Source organism: Erpetoichthys calabaricus, chromosome 14 (genome assembly GCF_900747795.2).
Source record: "Erpetoichthys calabaricus chromosome 14, fErpCal1.3, whole genome shotgun sequence".
NCBI classification, from domain to species: Eukaryota; Metazoa; Chordata; class Cladistia; order Polypteriformes; family Polypteridae; genus Erpetoichthys; species Erpetoichthys calabaricus.
In genome coordinates, this window is record NC_041407.2 from 99,722,302 (window position 1) to 99,734,498 (window position 12,197).

At 45.8% G+C, this 12,197-nt stretch overlaps 1 protein-coding gene across 1 annotated transcript in view; it reads right to left on the reverse strand.

The window, feature by feature from the left end:
* Positions 1-717, reverse strand: part of top2a (DNA topoisomerase II alpha) — a 51,666-nt gene extending 50,949 nt beyond the window's left edge. Inside the window, 1 exon segment of the mRNA XM_028818465.2 lies at positions 501-717. Within this exon segment, the coding sequence (XP_028674298.2) occupies positions 501-524 (24 nt within the window). The 5' untranslated portion in view covers positions 525-717.
* Positions 718-12,197: the final 11,480 nt, after the last annotated feature.

Here is a 12,197-nt window from a genome sequence, read left to right on the forward strand (position 1 = left end):
TCAGTTTATTTAAAAAAAATATTGAGTTGAGACACATGAGTTATCTAATACACAATCAAAGAGGAATATTAATCCAGAAAGGAATTCAATAGAAGGTTTTACCCCATTGCTCTTAGGATTTAACAATATGAAGTATAGCAACTTACACAAACACTTTAATATCTCTGGTGCCATTTGTAATCAAGACAAGCAGTATTTTAAAACACAAAAATAATGAGCAACATTATTCAGTAACTGACGTACACGTGGAGTGAAATAATAATAAATATAAATACGAAAACAGTGACATTTGGATCTGACAGCCTGCGAGCAGGCAAGGGCGGCCCAATCATTCGCCCCTCTGTTTTTTAACCCAAAGGGCAGCCATCGTCACAAGGAAGCCTGCAGAAGCAGTAAAAGCGGCCAGTCAAACAAAATAATCACGCACAAGACACAACGCGTACAGGAAAAAAGCTGCAGCTCCTCTGCATTAGTCAAACATCTCGCTGTGGATTTCTTACCTTCAACGGAGACTCGGTAGCCATATTGTCGGTTATTTTACTCTCTGAAGTAAAACCAAATAAAGTTGGCGTTCTGTTGTATATAACCTCAGAAAGATGAGTAAAGTTTCAAACTAAAAAAAAAGCCCACGATACAAATATTTTTAATTAAAAAAACACCTTCTAAACTGTCACCTAAGGACAATGACCCCCTAAAACAACTACAACCCTAACCGAATAAGACGTAATGTGGTCTTCTTCGTCTCCCTCTAATTTTTTCAAAAAAAAAAATTCCGACCCACTACAGCATATCGCCGAATCAGAATCGAACTAAGGAGGGTTTATCCAACTAACAGCCAATCACATACAAGAAACTCGATTTTTTGAAATCCTGCGAAAATGATTGGAGTGTCCTTACATTCAAGCAAGTCGTATTCTCTTCGCAGATTGGATGTATTTTAAAATAGGCGTGTACAATTTAAACTTTGAATGATTCCTATTTTGTCCTTTTTTTAAGTGCCGACTTCCGTCGCGTCTGTTATCTTTGCAAGCGTTAAATTTAGAGTTTCATCCAAGGAAAACAAAAAGACTAACGGTTATGTGTTGTTTTAACAGGAATGGTGTATTACTTTACGGTAAATAACTGTATATCCACTCGTTCAACCTTGTATTTCAGTCCTTTGCGTGATTCGTTGAGTTTAGGCCTTCGAAGCCACCTTTATGATTTCTTTCTTTTTATTTTGATATACTTTGTTAATTCCCGAGGATAAATGGTCTTTTCGCATGACTTTTGAACCGGCAGCCTTTCAGATATCACCGCAGATCCTTAGCCATAGAGCCAAATAATAATAATAATAATAGAGCTCCAATAAATAATATTACTGTGTAATGTGACGATAAATCAACAAGAACAACACGAAATGTAAGTATACAATGTTGATCTTGGACTTTCTGACGGGCAGATATTGGCATGCCTCCATGACTTCAGTCCCCTTCTGTACTCTCAGGACATGACCAGAACTGTATTGCCAGGTATACAGGTAGGTCCAAATGTTTGCAAACAATTCCACCATCACAGACTTGATCACAGATAATGATGAGACCGCCTGTCAAGAGACGATTGGGCTCCTATCAGTGTGGTGTCAGGACAATAACCTCCCTCTGATTCCATCAAGACTAAGGAGATGGTCATTGATTTCAGGGAGCAGCAGGTAAATCTCACCACTTTTTACACTGGGGGGTGAAGCTATAGAGCCAGCGGCTTTAAATTCTTGGGGGTTACTATCCGCTTAAGTGGGCAAAACACAGCACAGCGGGCACCAAAACAGGTCCACCAGCAGCTTCACTTTCTCGGACCTCTGAGGAAGGCCTTGATGTCTCCAGCAGTCCTCATAAACTTTTATAAATGTATGGCAGAGTCCGTCCTGACATGGTGTGCTAGTATGGCAGGAGTTCAGCTGAAGACCCCAAGGCATAGCAGAGAAGGCAGAAAACAGTGCAGATCGTCATTGGCACACACGCATCATTTGGCAAGCGTGAATCTTTAAGGACCCAAGTCACTGGCATGGGCATTTTCTCCCTCCTTCTATCAGGCAGGCCCTACAGGACTAATAAGACCAGCGCTGGGAGATTTAAGAGCCGTTTGTACCCGCAGGTCATCAGGCTGCTCAGGTGCCATATGTGGTAAGCCCTCTGAAATCAACTGAGCGAGTCAAGTGCCACATCTTCTTGTGTACGTAAAGCGTTATTTACTCTGATTATTATTAATACTGGAGTCAAGTCTGAGCTGTTTCTTTTCCTGATGGTTTATGTTGATTATTGTGTTTGTGAGGAACATTACGCAAGTAAAAATGTACATTTAACAATAAAACTACCTTGATCTATAAATAATAACGTTTTGCCATGAAATAGATTTGTTAATTACTTATTTTATATATTTACTAGCTGAATACCCGGGCTTTGCTATGGGGTAGCAACAGGGAAAATGTGTTCTAAAATATACAGAATGACAGTATACGTCCTGTAAAGGGCATAAAGCGAAATTTAGCACATAAACGAAACAAAATAGGTTACTAATAATTTCTTGAAATGGTTTACTGAAATATAAGCTGTTTTAAGTATAGAAGACTTAAACAGCGATGATCAAAACTTGCTTTGGACTAAAGCCCCAGTGATCCCATCACCACCCCTGGTATTATTTAGTAACAAGACCGTGTAAGTTTTAAGTGCTAAATGTATTTGTTAATAAAAATAGATGAAGGTGAATGTTATAATTATAATAAATATAGATTTTCGAGGGGTTTTTAAGATCATAAAAAAAATTACAAATCCTAAGCAGTCTTAGAGAGGGTGCAGACCTATAAATACCTGGGAGTGCAGCTGGATGATAAACTGGACTGGACTACCAATACTGATGCTCTGTGTAAGAGAGGACAGAGCCGACTAAACTTCCTTAGAAGACTGGCGTCCTTCAACATCTGCAATAAGATGCTGCAGATGTTCTATCAGACGGTTGTGGCGAGCGCCCTCTTCTACGCGGTGGTGTGCTGGGGAGGCAGCATAAAGAAGAAGGACGCCTCACGCCTGGACAAACTGATGAGGAAGGCAGGCTGTATTGTAGGAACGGAGCTGGGCAGTTTGACATCCGTGGCAGAGCGACGGGCGCTGAGCAGACTCCTGTCAATCATGGAGAATCCACTGAACAGGATCATCTCCAGACAGAGGAGCAGCTTCAGCGACAGACTGCTGTCACCGTCCTGCTCCACTGACAGACTGAGGAGATCGTTCCTCCACCACACTATGTGACTCTTCAATTCCACCCGGGGGGGTAAACATTAACATTATACAAAGTTATTGTCTGTTATACCTGCATTGTTATCACTCTTTAATATTGTCTTTATCAGTAAGGTGCTGCTGGAGTATGTGAATTTCCCCTTGGGATTAATAAAGTATCTATCTATCTATCTATCTATCTATCTATCTATCTATCTATCAAAGTCAACCTGCGTCTGAACAGCCAGAGAAGCGGTGCTGGGCACAATAGGCCAGTGAGGAGAACAGGACCATTACTTTGTCAATATAAATCCTTTCTTCCCCGGTTATAGTTTTATGGGTTTATTTAAAGAGGTATAAACTTAATAGAAGAATTCCTGAAGAAAGTATGAAAAAGAATAAAATTTTAAGAAGTATGAAAATCAAAATCCTCAAAAAAAAAAATCAATTTGCTTTAATATACATTGGAATTACCTAACTAAATTATTTTAAAAAGATAAACAAATGGCAAATTCTAAATGCTTTGTAGAAACTCGAAAATAACAAAACAAAACTTGTCCGAGTGACCGATTGCACCATTGGAGATGTGTGTGATACGAATTCAAGAAAATGGCTAATTTGAAAATTCACTCAAATCCAATTATTTAGGGTCTTTTCTAGGGGGTCCCAACAAATGTGTGCAGGCCATTTTAGGAGATCTTGGTAGAATGAGCCCCACTTGAGCTCTTGTCTCACTTGCTTTGCTTGACTTGATGACACATCAAAGGCGTGTAAGTCTACAGGGGACAATTGCTGTTCATGTCGTCACTTTTCAGGGGGCACACACCACTTTTCCATTGAGCTGTAAGAAGACCAACACATTTGTCCAGGACCCCCTTTGCCACATTGCCTGGCCATCCTAACAGGTGGTCCCGTATTTCTGAGTCTTCTCCACCGCCTCTCTGGTCTTCGTTTTTCACAGCCTGTGCCTAAATGGCTCTGAACCCCTTTTAAGGGGGCCGCAGGGGGTCAGTTGAGCAGCTCCTCAAGCTCTCATCCTTTTGCACTGCTGTAAGCCCCCCTCTCCCCCCCGCCCTCTCTTTCTTATTGTCTTCATTTGTATTTTTAGATTTTACAGCCCTGCTTTCATTTTGTCATCTTAATGCTCTGAACTGGACGCTGTGTTCCAGTGTTGCGAGGCCTCAATGTCCCCAGATGTAAATTTGATGGAGAGACTGGTGCACGCGGGTCAATGAGATGGTGATGTGCCCACCATGCCAAAGATGGAGTGGCCTGCATATTGAAAGGGGAAGAGTGAGAATGAAATGACAGGTCCATCCTGAAAGGATTTATCTCATCTGCCCTCCTGGGTGAGCCTCGGCCAGCTCTGCATAACGATGTGCGAGGAGGACTCACTGCGGCTTTAAAGAGGCAGAGAAAGGGAAATCAGGCTGGGCATGGAGGTTACAGCGGCAGTCCGGGCCCCCGAGGGATATTAGAGGGGCAAAGGGGGTGTGGCTTGATGCAAAGTGATAATAATAATAAAAATCTTTACATTTATATAACGTTTTTCTTGCTGCTCAAAGTGCTTTACATACAGAGGGGGCAACCACTTCAACCACCACCAATGTATAGTACCCTGGTGTATGATGCCAGGTCAGGTTTGGGAGCATGTACTGGTACAGCGTGTTGCTGCACCCACCACATGATGAAACAGCTCAGGATCCTGGTTGGTAACCCCCCTAGGTTGACACGCGGTCCAGTCCCACCCTCCAGAAATGACCCTCTATCTGCCGCAGCTGGGTGTTACGTGGGCGACCCCTTGGCCTGGTCCAGCCACTCTGGTCCTCAACAATGAGCCGGATCACCCTCGGGTAATTGCACCACATGGCCATAGTGCTGTAACTGATGGACCCTCACAGTGCAGGTCATGTGACTCACTTGGGACTCTGTGAGCAACGCAAAGTCAAACCAGTGGTACACAAGGAGAGACACACTGAAGGGGTTCAGTCTTCGACTCAGGTCACTAGATAGCGGCCATGTCTCACAAATAGGGAGCACCAGGACTCTAAAGATGTGGGCCTTCGTCCTTATTCAGAGACTAGGGGGCGGGGTGCCCCCTGCTCGCTCCGCCCCTGCTCACCCCGCCTCCTGCTCACTAACCCCGCCCCTGCTCACCCCGCCCCCTGCTCACCCCGCCCCCTGTTCACCCTGCCCCTTGCTCACTCACCCCGCCCCCTGCTCGCTCCGCCCCTGCTCACCCTGCCTCCTGCTCACTAACCCCACCCCTGCTCACCCCGTCCTGCTTGCTCCGCCTCTGCTCACCCCACCCCCTGCTCGCTCCGCCCCTGCTCCCCCCGCCCCCTGCTCACCCCGCCCTCTGCTCGCTCGCCCACCCCCGGGTTTGCTTTACCAGATATACAATTTAAAGAGATTGTTATTTTCATAGGAATTATTACATATGCATTATTTTCACTTTTACTTTAAAACTTGTAAAAACAATACTTGTCCTTTATTTCCAGCCCCGGGTGTGGTTACATCTCTTTCTCGCAGGACGTATTACGCCGCTCGCGTTGTCATTGGGGGGGGGTGAACGCATGCTAAGGAGAAGCGGTCGGATCATCTGCTGGCTTTCTGCTTCTGGCAAGCTGCGTGTTTTGCTTGTCGTTTGTCGTTGTTTTAAGAGCTGGGCACACGTGAAAGTGTCTCTCGCGGGACTTCAAAATGTCTTCCGAGAAGATCACGTCTCGTCTCCCTAGTCTCCCTCCCAAAGATTTTTTTTTTATAATAGAGAGATATCGAGAGTGCCACACGCCCTTTCCAGCGACCTCAGGACCCCCCATGCTCTCCCAATCCGTCTACTGACTCCATAGGGAGAGTGAGGGAGCGTCAGTTATGGCACTATATGCATGTGGGATGACTACCTGAGGGTGGTCCGGCTCATTGTTGAGGACCTGAGCAGCTGGACCAGGCCAAGGGGAGGCCCACATAACAGCAGATAGAGGGTCATTTCCAGAGGGTGGGATTGGACTGCATGTCTGCCTGGGGGGTTGCCAACTAGGATCCCAAGCTGTTTTATTATGCGGTGGGTGTGGCAATGCGCTGTACCAATGTATGCCCCCCAACCTGACCTGACCTGAATCAGAGTGCGGTTAGAGTCTGCGTTCACAGAACTCTCCGTTTCCACTCGTCCACACACTGCAACGCCGAGCTGGAATTGTCAGAAGTGTTTGAGTCTGCAGAGCGTTTTCAAAAGTCTCCGTTTAAGGGGTTAAAAATGCTGGGGGGGTGCGGACGAAAGGCAAAAACGGAGACAAATAACTGCATTTTTAACCGAAAACGTACGCGTGTGGACGTAACCTAAGAAAGTCAAAAATCCTTAAGATTCTCTGGAAAAACTGACCAAGGTGACGGGCACGTACTGCAGGAGTGGGCTAGGCCTGGAGACCCCCCGGAGGGTGACGTCACAGAGCGGTGGCGGAACAAGGGAGGGGGGCAACAGGGCTGGTTTTTGAACCATTAGGCTGGTGGTGCAGTTAGCGTTGACATTTGGTGGGGGGGGGGGTCCTCTTTGTGTTTAGAGAAGTCGTGATCCAAGGGCAGATGTGTGTCCCCTTTTGGCGATTCTATCTGTGCTATAAAAGTGTGGGAGGACCCCCTTAGTGTTTAGAAGGTGGTCACTGAAGGGCAGTTGTGGGTCCCCCTTAGCGATTCCAGAGTGGGGGGGGCCTCTAGCAGATTCTAGCTGTACTATTAAAGAGAGGGGGTGCCTCCTTGGTGTTTATAAGATTGTGATCGAAGAGCCGGTAGGGGGGTCCAGCTGTGTGATCAAAGAGCAGATGGCGGAGTCCCCCGTGATGTTTAGAGCTGTGTGATCAAAGAGTTGGGATCCCCCATCAGCGATCTGAATGGCACAATCAGCACAAGTCTGCCTCAGGGTTGGGGGAGCAAGGCAACTTTCTGGGGGTCAATCTTGTTAGTGGGCCCACCTCAGGTAACCACTCTTAACGCACATCCGATGTCCAGCACAGAAAGATTCCACACATTTATATCAGCGGTCATTTTAGAACTGGCGAGGGTCAGTGGCGTCAGTCCTGAACAAGGGGGCCACATCTGCATTGTCAGCACTGGTGGGTTGTGATGGTCCACTGACTGTGTCTTCTTTGTTGCTTGCTCTCTCATTATTCCATTGCACTGTGTTCATTATGGGCCATTGAGAGGTAGATGGGTGGGCAAAAATGGCCACGTTCTCCATTTAAAACCCAATAAAGTGTGCAGAAAGTGAAGGGGCCCGAGCAGGTGCTGCTTTACTTTTTCCATCTTCTTCCCCCTTCTTTGGATGGCACACCTGCCATGACGCGTTTGCTACTCTCAGATCACAGGATGGCACAGTGAAGGAAACCTGTCAGACACGAGTGGAGCTGCGACGCCACTGTCAGATGAGCGCCTGTATAAATTTAGCTCGGCACACGATGAGGTGCGAACTCCAGGCGCCATCTGGGCATGGAGATTGAGACCTGATGTATTCTTAGAAATTTGGTGAAGTGCCACGGGCTGATATGAAGTCTGTCAGGTATGAGAGTCACAGCATGGCGCTGGCTGACTGGAAGGAACAGAAGGGGCACCGAAGTGGTGCAAGAGGAGGACGGCAAGGCAGTGGCCAAGTAAGGAAAGGAAAGCAGGATTGGGCACCAAAAAGTGTCCAGTGGGTAAAATGGAGGGCAATAAGCCTGGAAAAGGAATACCATGGGGGTGACGGAGATGCCAAGGTATCACCACAAGAAAGCCACCTCTAGACTTGTCAGTTAACATGCACAGTAAATCCTGGCTCAGTCCTGCAATAAAACTAAAGGCCACTAGAGGGCCCCTTACCGAGGGACTTTATAGGACAGCAACTGAAACATAAAGGGTCCCGGCACGGCCCCTACTTTGAGTGCTAATTGAGTCAAGCTGGGACAGGAAAGTGACGACGATGGAGAGGGGCCTACTCCTGTAAGGTGGGTTTAAATTGAAATAATCAACGCAGACCTCAGCATTAACGTGTGCAGTGCACCATCTACTGGAATGTATTTTGTAATGCAGGCAGTAATAAAAGGCATTGCATTTGTCATTCCAACAGATGGCACATCACACACATTTGTAGTAATAAAATGCATTACCAGAAATGATTAAATGAATGGGGCGGCACGGTGGCGCTGCTGCCTCGCAGTTAGGAGACCCGGGTTCACTTCCCGGGTCCACCCTGCGTGGAGTTTGCATGTTCTCCCCGTGTCTGCGTGGGTTTCCTCCCACAGTCCAAAGACATGCAAGTTAGGTGGATTGGCGATTCTAAATTGGCCCTAGTGTGTGCTTGGTGTGTGGGTGTGTTTGTGTGTGTCCTGCGGTGGGTTGGCACCCTGCCCGGGATTGGTTCCTGCCTTGTGCCCAGTGTTGGCTGGGATTGGCTCCAGCAGACCCCCGTGACCCTGTGTTCGGATTCAGCGGGTTGGAAAATGGATGGATGGATGGATTAAATGAATGAAAAATGCAATGCATATGTCTTTGAGCTGACACGTAGATCAACAGACATTTAATCTTTGATTAAGGTGGATATGATATCCTCCTTAGTAACATTAATAAAAGGGCAAGTTACCATGTCTCTGTTATTTGACATTTTTTATGGGAATCGTAAAAGCAGTGCTAATGTTTGTGATGTACCATCTGTTGGAATGACAACTGCAATGCATTTTTACAACAGACTTTTCTGATGCGCCATCTGTTGGAATGACAGATGAAATGCATTATGTCACTGTTATATGCCATTTGGTATGGGATTCTTAAAAGTACTGAAATGGATGTGATATGCCGTCTGTTGGAATGACAAATGCAATGGATATTATTAGTACACATGTTTATGATGTGCCATCTGTTGGAATGACAAATGCAATGCATATTATTAGTACACATGTTTGTGGTGTGCCATCTGCTGGAATGACAAATAAAATACATATGTTTTTGAACGGACACACATATACACACACACTTACCCTTTACTTAAGGTGGATATGATATCCACCTTAGTAACATTAATAAAAAGGCACATGTCTGTGTGTCCAGTCTGTTGCCATGTCTCTTTTATATGCCATCTCATATGGAAAGGCAATGCTAATATTTGTTATGTGCCATTTGTTGGAATGTCAAATGCAATGAATTTTTATCACTACAAACGTTTGTGATCTGTTGAAAAAAAACAACGGCAATGCAATTTTTACAAAATATTTTTCTGATGGACCAGCTGTTGGAATGACAGATGCAATGCATTATGTCTCTGTTATATGCCATTTGGTTTATGATTTGTAAAAGCAGTGGTAATGTTGGTGAAGCACCATCTATTAGAATAAGAAATGAGATGCAGTTTTTTACTGCAAATGTTTGCCATCACAAGCATTAGCACTGCTTTTACGATTCCCATACAAAATGTCAAATAACAGAGACATGGCAACTTGCCCTTTTATTAATGTTACTAAGGAGGATATCATATCCACCTTAATCAAAGAATAAATGTCTGTCGATCTACATGTCAGCTCAAAGACGTATGCATTGCATTTTTCATTCATTTAATCATTTCTAGTAATGCATTTTATTACTACAAATGTGTGTGATGTGCCATCTGTTGGAATGATAAATGCAACGCCTTTCATTACTGCATGCATCACAAAATACATTCCAATAGATGGTACACTGCAGATGTTAATGCTGAAGTCTACGTTGATTAATTAGATTTCAACCCATCTTAGATGGATGCCACAGCTATAATATAATATAATATAATATAATATAATATAATATAATATAATATAATATAATATAATAAAATAGTTTTTCACACACAACCTAAAGAAGCGCCAGTTAGTTTCACATTCCCCTGAATGAATGTGGCTGTTGAAGTGGCCGCACCCTGCACTGGACTAGCCCCCCCCCCCCCCCATCCAGAGTCCTGGAGGTCCTCGCCTTGTGCCCACTGGTTCCAGGGTGTGCCCCCCCCAAGCCCTTCATTTCAAGGGTGCTCTGCAGTAGCATAGGAGCAGCTTCCTGAAGTGTCTGTGGGCAGCAGAGCGGCTCACTTCCAGCCCCCAAAAACACCCCCCCCCCCCCCCCGCCCGTCACAATGAGCCCACTGCTCAGGTTTCCTCCATTAAACTCTTGAGCCATGACACTTCACTTAATTGAGTGAATCATCTGAGCTGTTCGTCCCACATGGCACCGAGCGGTGGTGGGGGGGCTCTCGACAAGTCAGCCTACAAGTAGTCAGAGGAGACCACGCGTATGATTTATAACTCAATCCTGTTGCTGCCCTCACCTTGGGGGGCGTGGGTGTGATCAGGTGCGACGTGGAAGGAACAAGACAGTTAAGCCCCTCAAAATGTCAACATGGCGGTTGCAGTCATTAAAAACGTTAATGAATTAAATGCCATCAAGTGAATTAAAACGCACAACAAGTGAACACAACCAAAGCTGCTCTTTCAGCAGACAAAGTTGAAAACAATGCCAGGCTAACATTACAGGATTCTGTGCCTAAAATGTGAGACAAACTTGACCCATGTGACACCCACCAAAGGTGCCCTCTTGACTTCAGGACGGTCTCAAATGATTTTCTTTCCAGATTATCCTTAACATGTGGCACATGGTGAGTAATCGGGCAATGCCACTTTGTTTTTTACGTATTCTAATAACGAAAACTACACCGTCATGTGTGAGATCTGCAATATCTGCAAGGGCATCGATGCCACCATTTCCATATAAATCTCCAGAAAAGAGAGGGCTGAGCTTGGGGGAGAACTCAAAGTGTGGTCTCGTCCAGGGCCATCTTAACAGCATTATTGGCCCGCCGGGCATAGCACTGGGGTCCCTACGTGCACAACCACTCAGCAAGTCACAACATACATAGATTAGCATGGTGCCCCCGGGCTACTGCCCACCGTGCCCACGTGTTAAGATGGCCCTGGTCTCATCACTTCACTTCCTTGTGCTCCAGTGGCGTCCTCTATGAAAGGCGCTATATAAAAACACAAGGCGTTGCCTCTTCAGTCTCCACCACTTACTTACCGAGTGACCCCTAATGAGTCCACTTTGGAGGAATTTGAAATTGTGCTGAGCTCGTAACATGCCAGCTGAGAGGACGGCCGCAGTTTATTACCCAAACGACCAGAGAAGGCGGATTCAGAGATGCAAAGCTGACCTGCGCCCCTCTCCCCTGGGCGTGTGGCCAGAGCGGCGGTCAGTGTGGCTCTCTGAAAGCCTCCATTACTGAAAGGTCGGCCTTTTCTTCCGTCCGCTAGCTCGTTTGCTCCTCGTTTTAGTGCCCATCAAGCCGGGTGGCTCCACTTGAGGACCTGTCATCGCTCAGTTCCGCTGCCTTCCACTGAAGGCTTTGATTTAAGTGCAGCAGAAAGCAAGAAGTTAAGTAAAAAAAAATGAGAAAGGCTGCTGCCATTTACCACAACAGACACAAGTGACCGGCAGGAGAAAAACAGAAAAGGGCACAAGGGTGTGCCCCATGGCGGACTGGCACTCCCTCCAAGGACGTCTCTTAAATCAGACCTGACACTTCTAACATAAGCCGGGCAAGGAAGATGGACAAATGGACGGCTGAGCAGGCAGGCAGACGGATGGATGGCATGGTGCACAGCACTCTAAGAGATGAAGGGGCAGCAAAGCGTCCTTCACAAATGTCCACTGTGCCACCAGTGCCAGCTGAGGTGCACTTCACACTCAGCGCTGCAATGGCATTCACGACAGAAGGAGCCCCTTCCCTATCGTCACATTTTGTTAGGTCACAGTTTTGTCCTAAAATCGTCTCAATTCATTTTTATTTTACGTGAACAACTCGACACCCCAGAACAACAAAGCGGGAACGGCAGGTGGAGAGCTCCTGCAAATTTATTAAAACATTAAAAATGAAATATGATAATGGCAGAAGAATTCAGA